Source organism: Theropithecus gelada, chromosome 10, assembly GCF_003255815.1.
Source record: "Theropithecus gelada isolate Dixy chromosome 10, Tgel_1.0, whole genome shotgun sequence".
Lineage (NCBI taxonomy): Eukaryota > Metazoa > Chordata > Mammalia > Primates > Cercopithecidae > Theropithecus > Theropithecus gelada.
The window spans coordinates 14,820,309-14,840,261 of record NC_037678.1 but is presented as its reverse complement, the minus strand read 5'-3'; the positions used below and the strand labels follow the sequence as shown (position 1 = coordinate 14,840,261).

Genomic DNA, 19,953 nt, shown 5'->3' with positions numbered 1-19,953 from the left:
CGATCTCGGCTCACTGCAACCTCTGCCTGCTGGGTTCACACCATTCTCCTGCCTCAGCCTCCCGAGTAGCTGGGACTACAGGCGCCCGCCACCATGCCCGGCTAATTTTTTCTATTTTTAGTAGAAATGGGGTTTCACTGTGTTCGCCAGGATGGTCTCGATCTCCTGACCTTGTGATCCGCCCATCTCGGCCTCCCAAAGTGCTGGGATTGCAGGCATGAGCCACCACGCCCGGCCACGCCTGCAACTCTTAATGAGTTCAGTTTTGTGGTCAGTCCAGGCACTGCTATCTGATTGTGTGGTCGAGAATTCCAGATTTGTTTTTGGTCCAGCCATGCCTTCTCACTACATGGCCCCCGAGGGACATATTAGCATGAGGGACAATGGCAAACAGTAGCAGCAGAAAAGGACAATGCCTCATTTTACCTTCTGGCATGGGGCTGACTCTCCAGATCGGAGGTCTCTGGCAGAATGGACTGAACTACATGGCTTAGGTCTATACGAGCCTCTCCCTCTCTCTAAAACCAGACTCCAAGTTCAGGACCACTCTGTCCTCCAGCGATGAGTGCAGGGTGCCCGGCTGAGAAGAGGTGAGAAAGCAAGATAAATGAACTCAAACTCCATGTTGAGAGAGGAGGCAGGAGCGAGGAGCGGGCTTCTTGCATCTGTGTGTGATCCCTGAGCACAGTGGCCACAGCCTCCACTAAAGGTGACCCCCTGGGTGTCTTGTAATGGAAACCAATCAGAAGAGTCCAACACCCTCTTTGGGAGATGTGAGGCAAAGCAGGGGGAGAAGGGCAGTTTTTTCTCACCCCTCGGTGTGATATTCTGAGCTTTCTCAGTGGAAGACACATTTTTAAATTATCAGAAATGGATCGATTATGAAATATGATGGTTCATGAAACAGCTGTGTACATAATCAAACACAAGTTGACGTTGTTTGACCTCTCTTCCTATGTATAAAGCACAAAAGTTGCATACGAGATGATTTTAACTGGAAGGAAACTATGAGCCCGTTTCATGGACAGACCCAGAACCCGTCCAGTGGTTCTCCCACTCCCGCTATTTGATCATCCTCTGCCTTTGCTGGGTCTCAGCCCTGCTCACTCCCTTCTTGCCTCCTCCCCAAAATAAAGTGTAATAGAGTCATCTCCCAAGATCTATTCTAGCCCGGTACAGCAGGGAGGGCTGAGCAATATTTTAAACATAAAAAACTTAGTGTCAGCTGGGCTCAGTGGCTCAGGACTTTAACCCCAGCACTTTGGGAGGCTGAAGTGGCCGGATGGATCACCTGAGGCCAGGAGGTCGACAGCCTGGTCAACATGGTGAAACCCCGTCTCTATTAAGAATACAAAAATTAACTGGGCATGGTGGTGCACACCTATAATCCCAGCTACTCAGGAGGCTGAGGCAGGAGAATCGCTTGAACCAGGGAGGCAGAGGTTGCAAAGCTGAGATCATGCCACTGTACTCCAGCCTGGGCCGCAGAGCAAGACGGTATATCAAAAATTAAATACATACATAAGAAAACAAAACTTAGTGTCATGAACAATGAAGTCTTATTCTAAGTGTTGTTCAGTATCTGCCATTTACTGGTCATACACAGAATAGGCAGGAAAGCACAGATAAGACACATCTCTACCTTCAAGGTGAAGCTCCGGGCTGCCACAATAAACCACTCGCTGCATCAGCTGAAACCTCTGCACCGTACCTATCTATGTAGAGCATAGGAAGAGAGCAAAGAAATACAAAGCAGAATGCCTAAAATAATGCGACAAATCAAAGTTGAACAATTATAACAGAAAATAATTAATATGAATATGAATAACATGAAGAAGAGTATCAAATTGGGTCAAAATCAGATTTGAGTAATTTTCTACATCTAAGAGATAGCCTGAAATAAATAGGACACAAAAGGCCAAAATAACAAGTTAGAAAAACTTACACAGAACAAACAAACAAAGAAGACAATATGAATATTTAATAGTATGAATTTGTCAGACTTTCTTTGTCTTACCATGTGCTTGGCAGCATTCCCAGCACCCCATGCATTACTGTACAAGCTGGAGATTTTATAATGATAAAAAATGAATAATAAATCTCATTATTAAACTCTTTTTATTCTATTGGCTTTTGTTGTTGTTGAGACGGAGTCTTGCTCTGTCACCCAGCCTGGAGTGCAGTGGTGCAATCTCAGCTCACCTCAACCTCCACCTCCTGGGTTCAAGAGATTCTCCTGCCTCAGCCTCCCGAGTAGCTGGGACTACAGGTGCCCCCACCATGCCCGGCTAATTTTTGTATTTTTAGTAGAGACAGCGTTTCACCATGTTGGCCAGGCTGGTCTCAAACTCCTGACCTCAAGTGATCTGCCTGCCTCAGCCTCCCAAAGTGCTGGGATTACAGGCGTGAGCCACCATGCCTGGCTTCTATTGGCTTTTATTATAAAACTAACATGTTACTTTGGTAACAAAGCTCAATAACAGATGAGCGAAAAGTGCAAAAGTATTTTGTCACCCCAGCCCTAAATCTCACTCCCTAAGCCTGTTCACGTTTGGTGTATCTCCTTCGAGAATATTCCCCTACTCCTACATCACATATATAGTACTTTAAAAAAAATGAGAAAAGAATATAAAGAACATTTTCTTCAACCTCTTTTCTTTTGCTTAATATATCCTAGACCTCTTTCTAGGTCAGTTTTACATAGATTTGCCTCGTTCCTTTTCACATCCATAAGCCTTTATTTTGTATTGCTCTATTTTCATGTAAACAGTCCCAGACATGGATTTTTCAAATTGTTTCCATTTCCTTTATACAACTTCAAATAACTGGATGAACATCCGTACATGTTTGTCTGTGTACCTGCCGTTGTGTTGTGTCTGTGGTGGGTGAATTTCTAGAGGTGGGATGCTGAGTGTCAGGCATGTGTACTTCTCATGTTAAGAGACACCCTGAGAAGGCCAGGTGCAGTGGCTTACGCCTGTAATCCTGGCACTTTGGGAGGCCAAGGAGGGTGGATTGTTTGAGCTCAGGAGTTAGAGATCAGCCTGGGCAACATGGCGAATCCCCATCTCCACAAAGATATATATATATTTATTAGCTGGGCATGGTGGCACACACCTGTAGTCCCAGCCACTTGGGGGGATAAGATAGGAGGATCACTTGAGCCTGGGAGGTTACTGCGGTGAGCCGAGATTGTGTCACTGCACTCCAGCGTAGTTGCCAAAATGAGACCATCTCCAAAACAAAAAAAGAAAGATACCCTAAATCATCCTTCCAAAAGCCATAGTGGCCGAGTGCAGTGGCTCACGCCTGTAATCCCGGCACTTTGTGAAGCCAAGATGGATGGATCACCTGAGGTCAGGAGTTCGAGACCAGCCTGGCCAACAGGGCGAAACCCCATCTCTACTTAAAATATAAAAATTAACCTGGCGTGGTGGTGGGTGCATGTAATCCCAGCTACTTGGGAGGCTGAGGTGGGAGAATCACCTGAACCTGGCAGGCAGAGGTAGTGAGCTGAGATCGTGCCACCACACTCCAGCCTGGGTGACAGAGCGAGACTCGCCCTCAAAAAAAAAAAAAAAAAAAAAAGCAATCTAACCTTAGGCTCAGCCAAGTGTCTTATGTCTCAACCAAGTGTACGTGTTCTCCTGTCTCTCTTTCGCCCACACAGGATGCCAAACTAATCAATGAAACAGCAGCTGGCCATGGTCTAAATTTGTGTTTTGGAGTGACTAGTGATGTCAAGCGCCTTGTCCCATATTTACTGGCCACAGTACTTCTTTTGTGAAACACCTGTTCAAAGAACATAAGAAATAATTGTACATAGAAAATTAGAACCAGGTGCAGTTTGAAAGACCATGGACTTTGCTAGGGTTTTTAAAGTCTCTTCAAAAAAGAATAGGCAGGCTGGGTGCGGTGGCTTGTGCCTGTAATCCCAGCATTTTGAGAGGCTGAGGCGGGCAGATCACCTGAGGTCAGGAGTTTAAGACCAGCCTGACCATCATGGTGAAACCCTGTCTCTACTAAAAATACAAAACTTAGCCAGGCATGGTGGCAGGCACCTGTAATCCCAGCTACTCAGAAGGCTGAGGGAGGAGAGTCGCTTGAACTCAGGTGGCGGAGGTTGCAGTGACTGAGATGACACCACTGCACTCCAGCCTGGGTGACAGAGAGAGCCTCCATTGCAAAAAAAAAAAAGAAATAAATAAAAAGAAAAAAAATAGACTTAGGTGAGGACTGGGAGAGACAGGTTTCAGGAATGGGGAAGGGAGTCACATTTATTAATCATATTATAAGCTTAAATTTAAAAAAAATCTAAAGCATCCCATGTGGCAAATGAGGAAATTTGCAAGTTTCTGGTTCCAAGGTATTACCTGGTAAGTTCTCTAAAGCTTTCAGAAAACAAGCAATTCTCATGTTGTACAAATTGTCCCAGAAATAGAAAAAATACGCTATTGAATACATTCTGTGAAGCAAATATAACACTGATGATAAACTGTGATCACAAGAAAACTATGGCTCAATATCATGTATTTCTCTATGATGAATATAGGAATAAAATACTAGAGGATATAAATCTATAACATTCTGATTCAAAAATATGCACTGACCAAGTTGGGGGTTTTCATGGAATGTATGAGTAATTCAATATATGGAAATCTGTGCTAAGAATGCACCACATTCATGGGATAAACAAAAAAGGAAAAGAATAATCATCTCATTGGAGTTTGAAATTTCCACACTTAGTCCTAATAAAAATGTCTAAGTATAGGAATAAAACACACTGCCTTATCATGATGAAAACCAACTGCCAACTGTGAAATACTAGAGTCAATATCATAATATAAGATAAGGATCCAAGGAAACCCAATAAGGCATGAAACCAACATAAGAAAACAAAATACTAAAAACAGAAATAAAAGTCCAGCATTATTCATTCATGAATTATTCATTCAATAACTACTACAGTAATAAACATGTAGTCAAGCACGAGAGTATTAAAAATGAGTAACATTTCTATAAGTAACAAGACAAGTTAGAAAACATTACATTAAAAGACCACTATTCGTAATTGCATCAAAACAATGTACAACATCAAAGAAATACACGTTAGCAACAAATGTAAAGAATCAACAAGTCTTATGTGAAAGAAAATGGAAGCCGTGACTCCCTGGGAAGCCATATGCTATTGCTGGGTGGAGATACAGCAGATCCTTAGCCTTAATGAGGGAGTCATCCTGAGACCCTCTCAACTGCTCGTGTTTGAAAATACTACATCAAATAACTTCCTTTGTAAAGTTTAACTAAAAATGTAAAGTTTAACTAAAAACCTAAGCAGCTCCTGAGGCCCCTGCATGAAGCAGTGTGGCAGGGGGGAAGGGGCCAATCACTGGTTCTATCACTGGTTACAGTAGAGGCAGCAGGCAGGACAAGGTGGCAACATTATCAAAGAACTCATCTGGATAACAAATGTGTTAAGACCCCAAAGCACGGTTGGGCACGGTGGCTCACGCCTGTAATCCCAACACTTTGGGAGGCCAACGTAGGCAGATCACTTGAGGCCAGGAGTTTGAGATTAGCCTGGCCAACATGTTGACACCCTGTCTCTTCTAAAAATACAAAAAATTAGCCAGGTTGGTAGTGCACACCTGTAGTCCCAGCTACTTGGGAGGCTGAGGCAGGAGAATTACTTGAACTGGGAGATAGTGCTACTGCACTGCAGCCTGGACAACAGAGCAAGACCCCGTCTCAAAAAAAAAAAAAAAAAGATGCCAAAGTGCCATGATAAGGGAGTGTTTCTATAAACAGGACAATACATCTTCTGTTAAGGAAACAGCATAGAGTCATCAAAAATAATCATTATAACAACTGCATAGCAAGATGGAAAATACTTGTATAACATTACATTTTAAAAACAGGGCATGTGGCTGGCCACATCGGCTCATGCCTGTAATCCCAGCACTTTGGGAGGCTGAGGCAGATGGATCACCTGAGGTTGGGAGTTTGAGACCAGCCTGGCCAACATGGTGAAACCCTCATCTCTCAATTAGCTGGGCATGGTGGTGCACACCTATAATTCCAATGACTCGGGAGGCTGAGACAGGACAATCACTTGAACCCAGGAGGTGGAGGTTGCAGTGAGCTGAGATCGCACCGCTGCATTCCAACCTGGGTGACAGAGTGAGACCATCTCAAAAAAAAAAAAAATAAATAAATAATAAAAACAGGACACACCATTATAAGTATAAAAACCATGCAAGAAATAATACGAATTTGAAAAATTACTGGAAGTAGAGAATAAAATCAATAGTAATGGAACTAGCGGTGATTTTTGTCAAATTATATTTTTTGTCAAATTTGACAATTTGTTTGTCAAATTATATTGAAAATACATTTAAAGTGATTTTTGAGCAACAAAAGAAGCTGCAATGTGAGAAAGAGTATCTGAACAAGGTGGACTCTGCCGTGTTGCCTGCCTGGGCAAAACCAACCACCATCCCGCCCACGAGCCTTGTCATCAGGCAGGTGTCATTCAGCAGGGACCAGACTGTGCCTCTCTCAGGATTATAGATGATAGGCACTGGACAGAATGGTCGTTCACTTGCTCCCAAGTTAACAGTGTTATCAATAACATGGCCCCGATTGTCTTGGTGCCTATCATTGTGTTATTGGATGATTCTCAGAAGATTTTTGTGACTTAATGGAATTGGAAAAGTTTCCCTTATCCCCCTTGCACGGTATAAAACAGGCTGTGGCTCACTTCTTCGGTGCCCTGCAGCTCAAACCCCTAGGGGCAGCATACGGACGTGCAGGTCGTGAGGAGCATGGGCTCCGACCCCACAGCAGTGCCATCTAGGGTTCAGTGTTTGCAGCTCCCGAAAGCCCCAGGGAGCTTATCGGAAGGATAAGGCAGAGCTCTGGTCTTAATTTCTGTATTCCAGGGTTCTTGCCCTAGTATGCCGGAAAAATTGGATCACACGTGGGCTTGGAGAATGAGTGCAAGGTTTTATTGAATGTAGCTCTCAGCAGATGGATGGGGAGCCAGAAAGGGGATGGAGTGGGAAGGTGGTCTTCCCCTGGAGTTGGGCCACTCAGCGGCCGGGTTCTCCTCCAACTGCCTTTGGCTGAATTCCATGTCATCCAGCCGTGGATGACTTGTCAGCATCTGTCGGTGTGTTCTGCCTGTGTGTTCCTCTCGATGTCCAGCTGCTTGTGTGTGTCTGCCTGCTAGGTCGGGACATGGCGAGCCAGAGAGGTCTTGGAAAATGCAACATTTGGGAACGAAAACAGAAATGCTTGTCCTCACTTAGATCCATGGGCCCAGGCCGGAGGGTGGAACACTCACCAGGGACCATGCCCTTCTCTATGCAGCACTTCCCCGCCCACTCCCATTTCATTAATGTATAATGTCAACATTTCAAAAGTGCTTTACCAATCTACTTTGCCACCAGAAGCCTAAGAGATTTCCAGTTTTATTGCATCCTAGTCAGCCTTGGGCATTCCCATGGTTTGTTCGGTTAAAATCAGACAAAAATCATGTGACATTTCTGAGACATTAACATTTTTGTTGTATTCTAACTTTTTTTTTTTTCTAATTCTCCAATATTGTAATTAGACAGCCGACTTTCCCGGAGCGCTGTTACGTCTTTTTGGACTGAGATGACTCAAGAAGAAATGTCCCTAATCTTCGTCCATCTCCAGGCTTGGGAGAAGGTTGTGAAGAAATGTGGCTTCCAAAGGCAATCTACAGAGGTGATGTCTAGGGGAAGTCCCCGAACCTGAGTTCCGTAAGGGCAGAGAACGGACTGTTATGCTTATGGCCACAATCCCAGCATCTAAAACAGTGTCTGGCACAGACCCGGCACTCAATGAGTATTTGGGTTTTGTTTTGTTTTGTTTTGAGACAGAGTCTCTTCTCTGTCACCCAGGTTGGAGTGCAGTGGCACGATCTCAGCTCACTGCAGCCTCTGCCTCCCTGGTTCAAGTGATTCTCCTGCCTCAGCCTCCTGAGTAGCTGGGATTACAGACGCTTGCCACCACGCCTGGCTAATTTTTATATTGTTTGTAGAGACGGAGTTTTGCCATGTTGGCCAGGCTGGTCTTGAACTCATGACCTCAAATGCTCCACCTACCTCGGCCTCCCAATGTGCTGGGATTACAGGTGTGAGCCACCACGCCTAGCCGTCAATGAGTATTTGAATGAAGGAATAAAATCTGATTGTTAATATCCAGATCTGTAGCCACCTTCATGAGGGATGAAACTACAAATGGGTTCCAACCAAGTTGGCTGACACGTTGCTCATGTTGTCTCATGTGCAATTGGAGATATGCAAAAAAGGGGAAAAACATACACATCCGCATAAAAAATATCTTAGTTAAAAAAAATGTAAAACCTTTGGTAAGTGCAGGCACGGTGGCTCATGCTTGTAATCCCAGAATTTTGGGAGGCCGAGGTGGGCGGATCACTTGAGGTCAGGAGTTCAAGACCAGACTGGCCAACCTGGTGAAACCTTGTCTCTACTAAAAATACAGAAATTAGCTAGGTGTGGTGGAGCATGCCTGTAATCCCAGCTACATGGGGGGCTGAGGCAGGAGAATTGCTTGAACCCGTGAGGCAGAGGTTGCAGTGAGCCAAGATCGCACCACTACTGCACTCTAGCCTGGGCGACAGAGCAAGACTTCATCCAAAAAAAAAAAAAAAAAAAATTTTGGTAATGGTAAGTACATTGTATATGGATAGATGCCCAGACACATGGCTTAGAGGGCAATGAAATCCTAGAAGCAGAATTTGCTGGTTTTCTCCCAATCCAGGAATATTCCTTCCTGGGTCTGCCTTCACCCTTTCCCAACCCATGAAGTGTCTGAGTCTTGCCTTGAGATCCAAGCTCCTGGGACGTGCCTTTCTATTGCCTTGGCCTGGGCGTTTAGACTCTCCCACAGAGCTCGGCTGCAGCAATAGACTCACAACAGACTCTGCTGCCTAACAGAGGCTGCACTTCACTCTTGCCAAAGTGTCCATAAGGTTCTCTAAAGTGGGTTGCAGTGCTCCCGCAATTTATAGCAGCCAAGCGCCTAAAGATAAAATCTTCATGCGTCATGCAAATGGGTTGCCTGCGCTTTCAGGCACAGGTACAGTCATTCACTTCTCAGTGTCCTTGGCCCAACCTCCCTCTACTGTTCTCTCTCCCACCTCTGCTGTCAAGATTTCCCCCTAAGGCTCTCGTTAAGTCTGGGAAAGCTCCCAACAAAGGCATTGATTTTTCAGGCACAGGCACAACCATTTTACTTATCTGTGACTTTGGCTACTGGCCGATGCATGCTGCGTGGACTGGAGTTAACGGGGGCCCTTCCTATGTGCTTGTACAATGTTCACCTCTCCTCCTTTGGTAAAGGGAGAGGGATGATTTTTTGTATCTCGGGGAAAATCAGCCAGTAGTTGAGGCAGACTAGAGGCTTCAGGAGACAGAGTTTCCCTCTTGTCGCCCAGCCTGGAGTGCGATGGCGCGATCTTGGCTCACTGCAACCTCTGCCTCCCAGGTTCACGCGATTCTCCTGCCTCAGCCTCCCAAGTAGCTGGGATTACAGGTGCCTACCACCACACCTGGATAATTTTTGTATTTTTAGTAGCGACGGGGTTTCACCATGTTGGTCAGGCTGGTCTCGAACTCCTGACCTCAAGTGATCCGCCCACCTAGGCCTCCCAAAGTGCTGGGATTACTGAGCCACTGCGCCCGGCCCTAGGTTCTTAGCCTAACTCCACCACTAACTCAGTTGTAATCAGGGAATGTCCCTCCTTTTTGGAGCCGGTTTGCTCCTCTGTAAATGAGGGACTGGGCTCATTGATGGCAAAAATGTGGCAGATGACTGTTTTTCTTCTGTGTTGCGCCTAGACGGCGCCCACTAGGTCACAGCAGCACTCTTTCCCAAAGAGCCTAGATGCGGCACCGCGATTCTCCTGTGCTTTAGACACCCTCACTAAATAGCGGGGAGGTTATGCCTCTGCCATCTGTGTACCAGGCGACCTGGAAGGGCTTCCAGGTCTAACATCTCATAGTTCTAAAACTTAGGTTGGAGAGGGGGCACTGAAATCCTAGGTTTACAGAGATGTTCACTTTAAACCCCGATGAAGTCCTTTCTTAAAAGAGTGACTTGAAGATGAGGAAGGATGTCAGAAGGCCCCTCCCGCTTCCCCCAGGAGGGAGGAGGGAGGGACCCAGGGCTGGTCCACTTGAGGCTGCTAATGGCCTTGGCTAGGGAGCAGAGGATTCTAAGTCCATTGTCCACAGTTCCTTTCAGGCCTTGGGGTTCCTTGGTCCAAGTACGGTTTGCCCACAGCCTTGCATCCTTTCCCATAGACCCTCTCTCACTATCCATCAAACCCAAGCCAAGTCTATTGTAGATGCTCCATTAGGAGACAGGCCAGAACCAACCTAGGGAACATACAAGTCAGACCGTGTTACGTGCTGTAGAAAGTCACACACACAGTCCATAGTCCAGCAATACCCACGCTGGGAGTCCCAAATTCATAAGATCAAGGTTCTTAAGAACAGTGATTCTCAAAGGTCCTGCCTAACCCTGAAGTTCCAGATACTGAGCCAAAATGATTCAACAGGAAAACTGAATGGTGATTCTTTTTTAAAATTACAGGAAAAGTTTGAGTGGAGAGAATTTTCCCAGTTGTGCGTTTTTTCCCTTTTCCTCATTTTTTCTTAAGATTTACAAGCTTCAGTCACTTGCCCGTTAACAAGTGGCCAGAGTAGATCTCACTATTTCTAAGTATAACCACACTTTTGTTAGAAGTCTACTTTGGGCCGGGCGCGGTGGCTCATACCTGTAATCTCAAAACTTTGGGAGGCCGAGAGGGGGTGGATCACTTGAGGTCAGGAGTTCGAGACCAGCCTGGCCAACATGGCAAAACCCTGTCTCTACTAAAAATACAGAAATTAGCCCAGCATGGTGGTGCCTCATGCCTGACTACTTGGGAGGCTGAGGCAGGAGAATGGCTTGAACTCGAGGTGGAGGTTGCAGTGAGCCGAGATCGCGCCGCTGCACTCTAGCCTGGACAATAGAGTGAGACTCCATCTCAAAACAAACAAAAAAAATCTACTTTGTTTTCAAAATATTCAACACTGTCCAACTGAATGACAGTGAGCCCTCTCCCGTGGAAGGGGGATATGTGGTTGTCTTCTTGGAGATCCCCAAACTTTTGCTTTGGAAATGTAGACTCTTTTACTAATTTTTAAAAATGATCATACATGCATATGACACAAAAGCTAAGAGGAACAAAAGGGCAAACAGTAAAAAGTAAGTGTCACTAGGTGTGATTGCATGTGCCTGTAGTCCCAGCTGCTGGGGAGCATCACTTGAACCCAGGAGTTTGAGGCCAGCCTGGGCAATACAGTGAGACCCCGTCTCAAAAACAAAAAAAAGAGTCTCCCCTTAAATCCTATTTCCGGATGTCCCAGGTTCCCTGCGCAGAAGCAACCACAATTTTCAAGCAAACATGTTTTTTTAAAAAAAAAAAAAAAAAAAGAAAAAGAAAAAGAAAGAAAGAAGATCAAGGCATCTGCTCTGTATACTTTTGGTACTGTTTTTTAATCAAATTAGTCACAACTTATATATGTATAAATTATAAATGTATACATGTACGTATGTCTTTTTTAGGAAAAGACTTGGTGACAAAAGTCAGTAAAGCTTTTAAGTTACATTTTATTCATAACATCAGTATCCCCATACATTTATTTTATTATTATTATCTTTTTTTTTGAGACAGAGTTTCACTGTTGTTGCCCAGGCTGGAGTGCTATGGTACGATCTCGGCTCAGTGCAACCTCTGCCTCCTAGGATCAAGCGATTCTCCTGCCTCAGCCTCCTGAGTATCTGGGACTACAGGCACCCACTACCATGCCTGGCTAATTTTTGTATTTTTAGTAGAGATGGGATTTCACCATGTTGGCCAGGCTGGTCTCGAACTCCTCACCTCAGGTGATCCATCCACCTTGGTGTCCCAAAGTGCTGGGATTACAGACACAAGCCACTGTGCCTGGGCTGGTATCCACATACATTTGGAAGAGAGCTGTTTGTGGATGAATGGAATAGTAAGCCACCAGCCTGGGCCTGTATAGGGGTAGTTCAAGCTGTGCTCCTGCTCAAAACACATGGCCACCCCCACCCAGGGCTCCAGGCCAGAGTGGACCTTCTGTCTGTCTGTCTGTCTGCCACCCACACTGTAACAGCCCAGTGGGTTCATTTTGCCCTCTGCCCAGATACAGTTGATTTATCAATACAGGGGAATTGCAATCAAGAGTTTAATTCATGCAGAGCCAGATGAATGGGAGACTGGAGTTTTATTATTACTCAAGTCAGTTTCTCCAAAGATTCGAGGAGTGGGTTTTGCTGTTGTTGGTGGTGGTGTTTTTTTTTTGAGACAAAGTCTCACTCTGTCGCCCAGGCTGGGGTGCAGTGGCGCGATCTCAGCTCACTGCAACCTCCGCTTCCCAGGTTCAAGCAATTCTCCTGCCACAGCCTCCGGAGTAGCTGGGACTACAGGCGCCCACCACCACGACCAGCTAACTTTTGTATTTTTAGTAGAGACGGGGTTTTACCATATTGGCCAGGCTGGTTTTGAACTCCTGACCCTGTGATCCGCTCACCTGGGCCTCCCAGAATGCTGGGATTACAGGTATGAGCCACCACGCCTGGCCAGGACTGGTTTTTTTAAAAGGATAATTTGGTGGTAGGGGTCCAGGGAATGAGGAGTACTGATCGCTGGGGTTGGAGATGAAATCATAGGAAGTCGAAGTCACCGTCTTGCACTGAGCCGGTGTCTGGGTAGAGGCCACAAGACCAGATGAGCCAGTTGATCAGTCTGAGTGCAGGGTCTGAAAAATATCTCAAGCACTCGTGTTAGGTTTTCCAATAGTGATGTTATGTCGAGGAGCAAGTGGGGAGGTTTAGAATCTTGTGGCCTCTGGTTGAATAACACCTAAATTATAATTTCTAATATTATGGCTAATTTTTTAGTCCTGTAAAGGCAGTCTGGTCCCTAGGCAAGAAGGGGGTTTGTTTCGGGAAGGGGCTGTTGTCATCTTTGTTTCAAAGTTAAACTATAAACTAAGTTCCTCCCAAAGTTAGTTGAGCCTATGCCCAGAAGAAAGAACAAGAACAGCTTGGAGGTTAGAAGCAAGATGAAGCCGGCTAGGTCAGACCCCTTTCACTGCCATAATTTCCCCACTGTTAGAATTTCTGCAAAGGTGGTTTTGACATTATACCTCGATTCCCAGGGCTCTGCCTCCTACACACATTTTAGTACTCAGATTACCTCGATGTCTTTAGCCTCACTGGTGAACCTGTGCCGAGTTGGAAAATTAACAATTTGATGTCAGCTGTCCACAGTGATGAGGCTGATGTGCTGTCCTGTGTTCTGTTTGAAGAACTGATGCGGTGTGACAAAGATTCCATGCCAGACGGCTGGCTGTCAGAGGAAGAAAAACTGTTTCTCTCGTATTTTCCTTTGCACAAATTTGAGCTAGAACAGAACATCAAAGAACTTAACATCCTTGCGGACCAAGTTGACACCACTCACAAGTTGCTGACCAAGACCAGCCCGGTGGCCAGCTCTTCCGGGGCTGTTTCTGGGGTCATGAGCATCCTGGGTTTGGCCCTAGCACCTGTGACAGCAGGAGACAGTCTCGTGCTCTCAGCAGCTGCGACAGAGTTGGGGGCAGCAGCTGCCATCACCAACATAGTAACAAATGTTTTAGAAAATAGGAGCAATTCAGCAGCAAGAGACAAAGCCAGCCGACTGGGGCCTCTGACGACATCACATGAGGCTTTTGGAGAAATAAATTGGTCTGAAATCGGGGCTGCTAGCTTTTGTGTTGACAAGTGTGTAAAAGCCATCATGGGCATCAGGGACCTTCGTGCCTACCAGATGGCCAAAGCCAACTCTGGGTTCATGGCTATGGTCAAGAATTTTGTGGTCACAAGACACATCCCTTTCTGGAGGGCTAGAGGGGTGCAGAGAGCCTTTGAGGGCACAACTCTGGCCATGACCAATGGTGCCCGGGTGATGGGTGCTGCTGGGGCTGGCTTCTTACTTCTGAAAGACATGAGCAGCTTCCTGCAGAGCTGGAAGCACCTGGAGGATGGGGCAAGGACAGAGACAGCAGAGGAACTGAGGACACTTGCTAAGAAGCTGGAGCAGGACCTGAACTAGCTCACTGAGCGCCACCAGCACCTGCTGCAGAAGGCAAGCCGGACCTGTTCCAGCTGCCGGGGAAGGGCTGTTCGAGGATCCCGTGTGGTTAAACCAGAAGGTAGGAAGGCAGCAAATAACACAGATGTGGTCTTGCTCTTCTAAAAGCTTAGCCTGGGGGTGGAGGCGAGGAATGCTAAGCAAACGGACACATCAATGCATAACTACAGCTGTCCTTTCTTCAAAGAGAGGACTTGCCCCACACCCCTGACATTAACTAGCTGCCCTCAGTTCTTCCCAGGATTGCATTCTCTTCTCTCAAAGCCCTGACCATAAATAACCATAAATTCTTGAAATCCCATATGTGTGTGTTTGTGGGGGTGCTTCCTGTCTGCCTCTCTTGTGGTCTGCAGGCTCCAGCAGGGAAGGATAATTTGGTGAACAGGGGTCCGGGGAGTGAGGAGTGCTGGTTGCTCGGATTGGAGATGACATCATAGGAAGTCGAAGTCACCCTCTTGTGCTGAGCCGGTTCCTGGGTAGAGGCGACAAGACCAGATGAGCCAGTTTATCAGTCTGGGTGGCGACGGCTGGGCCATCGTGTCCCTCTTGTCCATACCAGTATCCCCAGCACCTAGCAGTGCTTGGCCTATAGCCAGTGTGCCAGAAATACGTGTTGAATGACATGAATGTGGCATTGCGTGATTAAAAATGACACTTCCAATGAGTTGGGAAAGGATTTTTATTTGAAAGATAGTTTATAGTTGTAGACTTTCCTATGTAGAGAAATCACTTTCTTGGAAGCTGTGAGACGCAGAGACTCATGTTCCACAGGGTCTCGCTCACCTCTCCCCTGGCCTGTCGTGGAGCACCAGCCTAGTCTGGGCCCTGGCGGGACACCGAGAATACCAAAGAGGACAGTCACTGCCCCAAGGACACTTGGCCACCAGCCAGCCCCACCAGCACCAGGCCCCGGGAAGACACCGACAACGAGAAGAGGTAAGTGGGATGCAAGCAAGCCAGGAGCTGTGGGAACCCCTGACAGTGAAGTAACCCCTCCTTGGGTGGGCAGGCCTCGGAGAAGGGAAGGGAGGGCCTAACGGGAAGAGGGGCTGCTGCTAGCTTTCCATCTGGCCCCTGCCACGTCACCTGGTGCCTTTGCCAGTCATCTCACGGAGCTCTCTCTGTACTTCCTGCCAGATGGGCCATTCGCTCATTCATGAGGTTAATGCACAAATCTCAATTGGGCACACCTCTGTGCCAGGCATCATGCCAGGCCTAGCAGTGAATAAGACAGAGAAGGGCTAGGTGTGCAAAGTGAAGAATGACCTCGCCCCGCCCTGTAATTTCTGGGAGCTCAAGTGAACCCACTGTGGGATCCCTAAGAGGCTGCAGAAGTGAGTAAACTATTTCCTTTTTTTTTTTACCCTAGTGGGTCACCCTGTCACCATTGAACCTTCATTTAACAGAGGCAAAATGCAAGTCTTTGATGAAGAATAAGGGGGTAGGGAAGCTTCTAGTGGCAATGATAAAACCAGCAGCAATGATAATAGAAGACAAACCTGCAATGGTTTGTGGTCACCCTTGGGGACTCCAGAAATACCTGGGGTGGAAGACACATTTGCAAGAGAACAGGTTTTTTGTGGGTACAGATGGAGTTGGAGGCCGAGAAGACCTACATGTTCATGTTAATTAAAACTGGAGCTGGAACACATTCCAAACTCATGTATTTTCCAAATTGTATGTAACTACATAGTACCTTCATAATGAAAATGAAAAAAATTTTAAACTATCACCTGCCCCTCCTCCCCCTCTTCCCTCCTGTCATCTGTCATGACTCTGCAGTCAGCACCTTTGCGTGGAGACTGTTGCTCAAGCTAAGATCCATTCTCCATTCCCAGGGTCTTGCAATGACAAGTTAATGATTTGAGAAAAGCTGTTATTGGGAGAAAATCATCCCTTTACTGTAGCATAATTTATAATCATGAAAAATGTGAAGCCATTAAAATGTTCCAATGCTAGGGAACTGGTTACATGCAAAATATTCATCCACTTGATAAAACACTAGGTAGCTGTCAGAAATGATGCTCCCTCAATGACTGGGTTCACGGGGAAAGTGCTGCTTGTATTATTAGGTGGAAAAGAGCAGGGACTTTCTTACCTTTTACCTAAGGAAAGCACATCTCGCAAACTTGTGCATAGGAAAACAAAACCCTTCAAAGGAGTACAGCAAGGTCACAGTGTGGCTGTTCAGGGGTAAATTTGGTGATGTGTTCCCCTCTTTCTGCCTTTCTGTGTTTTTCAAGTTTTCAGTTATGCACATTACTGTTTTATAAAATAGAAGGAATATAGATAATAAATATTTACAGCAAATCTAAAATAAAATGTTTAAACACAGGACAAACTCGACCAGGCGCAGTGGCTCACGTCTGTAATCTCAGCACTTTGGGAGGCCGAGGTGGGCAGATCACGAGATCAGGAGTCCGAGACCAGCCTGGCCAACACGGTGAAACCCCATCTCTTTTAAAAATACAAAAAATTCACGAGGTCAGGAGATCGAGACCATCCTGGCTAACACGGTGAAACCCCGTCTCTACTAAAAAATACAAAAAACTAGCCGGGCGAGGTGGCGGGCGCCTGTAGTCCCAGCTACTCGGGAGGCTGAGGCAGGAGAATGGCGTAAACCCGGGAGGCAGAGCTTGCTGTGAGCTGAGATCCGGCCACTGCACTCCAGCCTGGGTGACAGAGCAAGACTCCGTCTCAAAAAAAAAAAAAAAAAAAATTATTATCTGGGTGGGGTGGCACGCACCTGTAGTCCCAGCTACTTGGGAGGCTGAGGCAGGAGAATCACTTGAACCCAGGAGGTAGAGGTTGCAGTGAGCTGAGATTGTGCCACTGAACTCCAGCCTGGCAACAAAGGGAGACTTCCTCTCAAAAAAAAAGAGGCCGGGTGCAGTAGCTCAAGCCTGTAATCCCAGCACTTTGGGAGGCTGAGGCGGGCTGATCACGAGGTCAAGAGATTGAGACCATCCTGGCTAACACGGTAGAACCCTGTCTCTACTAAAAATACTAAAAATTAGCCGGGCGTGGTGGCAGGTACGTGTAGTCCCAGCTACTCGGGAGGCTGAGGCAGGAGAATAGCATGAACCTGGGAGGCAGAGGTTGCAGTGAGCCGAGATCGCGCCACTGCACTCCAGCGTGGGTGACAGAGCGAGACTCTGTCTCAAAACAACAACAACAAAAGAGGACAAACTCATAGTCAGCGGGTCTTCATTTGAGTGCACGCAGACTCCTCATCACGGAACAAGGCAACAGTGGGAGAATGGGTGTTTCCACGGACGACCACTCCATGGTGTTAGCAATGGCTGGAAAGCGTAGGGAGCCTCCAGCCCATCTGTCCATCCACCCATCCGTCCATCCAAACCCAAAAAGGCATTGTTCTAGGCACTGGGGAAAAGCAGTAAACAAAACAAATCCTGCCTTCACGAAGTTTTCATTCTCAAGGTGGGGGCAGGGGAACACGGAAAAGAAACACAGGAAATCAGTGTTACAGTGTCTTATAAAGTAATGAGTGTTGGGGAGAAACACAGGAAATCAGTGTTACAGTGTATTATAAAGTAATGAGTGTTGGGGAGAAACACAGGAAATCAGTGTTGCAGTGTCTTATAAAGTCATGAGTGTTGGGGAGAAAAATGAGTTTGGGAAGGAGTTATACGGAGTGTAGGATGGGGCAGGAACGCAATTTCAAATAGGATCATCGGGGCACGCCTCTCTGAGAGGCTGATCTTTCAGCAAAGACATGGAAGTGGTGAGGGTATCTGGGAGAAGAGCTTTCCAGACAGAGGGAGCAGCGAGGGCAAACACCTGCTTGGGACGTTCAGGGGCTGCAGGTGGGGTGCGGTGCCTGCGGTGCCGGGAGCAGAGAGAGGCAGGGGAATGCGAAGGGAGGGTAGAGAGGAGGCTGGAGAGGGAGCTGGAGGCCAAAAGGTGCAGGGTCTTAGAGCTACAGTAAGGATTTGGGCTTCTACTTTGAGTGAGGTGGGGACACATGGGGGATTTCAGGCAGAGGAGTGACCTGATGGCTTAGATTTTAGGAGGATCACTTGCTGTTGCGTTGAGAGGAGACCACAGGGCAAGGTGATGACACTTCTGTTAGCAAGTGTCAGAAACAACCCTTGGGAGAAAGGCTGGTGACCTGAACCAGTGTGGTGGCAACAGAGGCGGTGAGAAGGGGCCAGATTTTGGATCCAGTCTCAAGGGAGAGCCCGCAGGCTTTGTTCGTGGACTGGACCTGTGGTGTGAGGGAAAGAAGAGCTGGGATAATGGGGGGGTTGTGGCCTGAGCAACTGGCGGGATGGAGCTGTCGGCACCTGAAACGGACAGGTGGGAGCAGGGGTGGGGTGAGAGCAAGGTGCTGGGGGTGGACGTGTCACGTTTGTGATGCCCAGAGACACACGCAAGGGGAGGTGCCGAGTAGGTGATGAGTTCCATGCATCCGGTTCAAGATGTGGGGTCTCCAACACCAAATCAGTCGGAGATACAAATCTGTAAATAGATGGTATCTGAAACCTGACAGTGGGTAAGATTATCAGAAGAGTGAACACAGGTCGGAGAAATATGTCAAAGGCCAACTCCTGGGCACCCCAGCTTGAAGAGAATGTGGAGAGCCGGGGAACCCTCAAAGGAGACTGAGAAGGAAGCAGCCACTGAGGGAAGAGGGGCACCAGGAGCAGGTGTCCAGGACACCAAGCGAGGAAAGCCTCAAAGCACAGAAGCGATGCACCAGGCCAGTGCTGCTGACAGGTCAGGGACAGGAGAATCGATCTGATTTAGCAACATGAAGACCACTGGTGGCCTCGACTAGAGTGGTTATGGTGAAATGGCTGAGGACAAAAAGCCTGAATGGAGAAGTTTTAAAAGAAGGCAGAAAGGCTGGGCGCGGTGGCTCACGCCTGTAATCCCAGCACTTTGGAGGCCAAGGTGGGCGGATCATTTGAGGTCAGGAGTTTGAGACCAGCCTGGCCAACATGGTGAAACCCTGTTTCTACTAAAAATACAAAAATTAACTGGGCGTGGTGGTGCACGTCTGTAGTCCCAGCTACTCAGGAGGCTGAGGCAGGAGAATCCCTTGAACCTGGGAGGTGGAGGTTGCAGTGAGCCAAGATTGCGCCACTGCATTCCAGCCTGGGCCGCAGAGCAAGACTCTGTCTCAAAAAAAAAAAAAAAAAAAAAGCAGGAAGTACAAGCAATGTTTTGGAGGGGTTTTGCTGGAGGAAGAAGTGAGGTCAGAAAGGGAAAAAAAAATTAAAGATGGAAGAAATACCAGCATGGTTCTGTGCTGATGAGGATGATCCAATAAGGAAGAGATGGTGGAGGAAACGCCCAGGGAGTGTCCCCCACCCTTTCAGCTCCCGGTGCCTGTGATGGATGCAGCCTGCACTGGAACCCTGTCTCCAGACCATACATCCTGGCGGCACCTCCCAGCCAGCTCTGTCCCACCTACCCCACACCCTCTGCAACATGCTTTTTAGAGATACATGGCAACGTGCCAGTAAAATCTGATCTATGACATTCTGTAGGTAAGTTCTCCTTTTTCACACCAGGAGCTCAGTGTGGATGTGTAAGAATACCATCCTGGAGAATCTCCTGCTCTATCCCCTACCAGCCACAAGATTCATTTCAGGCAGGGTGCGGTGGCTTGTGCCTATAATCCCAACACTTTGGGAGGCCGAGGCAGAAGGATTAATGGAGCTCAGGAG

The 19,953-nt window shown here is 47.1% G+C and overlaps 1 protein-coding gene across 1 annotated transcript; it reads left to right on the top strand.

Annotated features, from left to right (window-relative positions):
• The first annotated feature begins 561 nt into the window (after positions 1-561).
• APOL5 (apolipoprotein L5) lies at positions 562-15,750 on the top strand. Its single transcript, XM_025398087.1, is given in 8 exon segments — positions 562-590; positions 4,321-4,376; positions 7,702-7,767; positions 7,770-7,787; positions 13,336-13,353; positions 13,356-14,318; positions 15,029-15,193; positions 15,627-15,750. Coding segments are annotated over 8 exon segments (1,383 nt in total). The 3' UTR covers positions 15,695-15,750.
• The last annotated feature ends 4,203 nt before the right edge of the window (positions 15,751-19,953 follow it).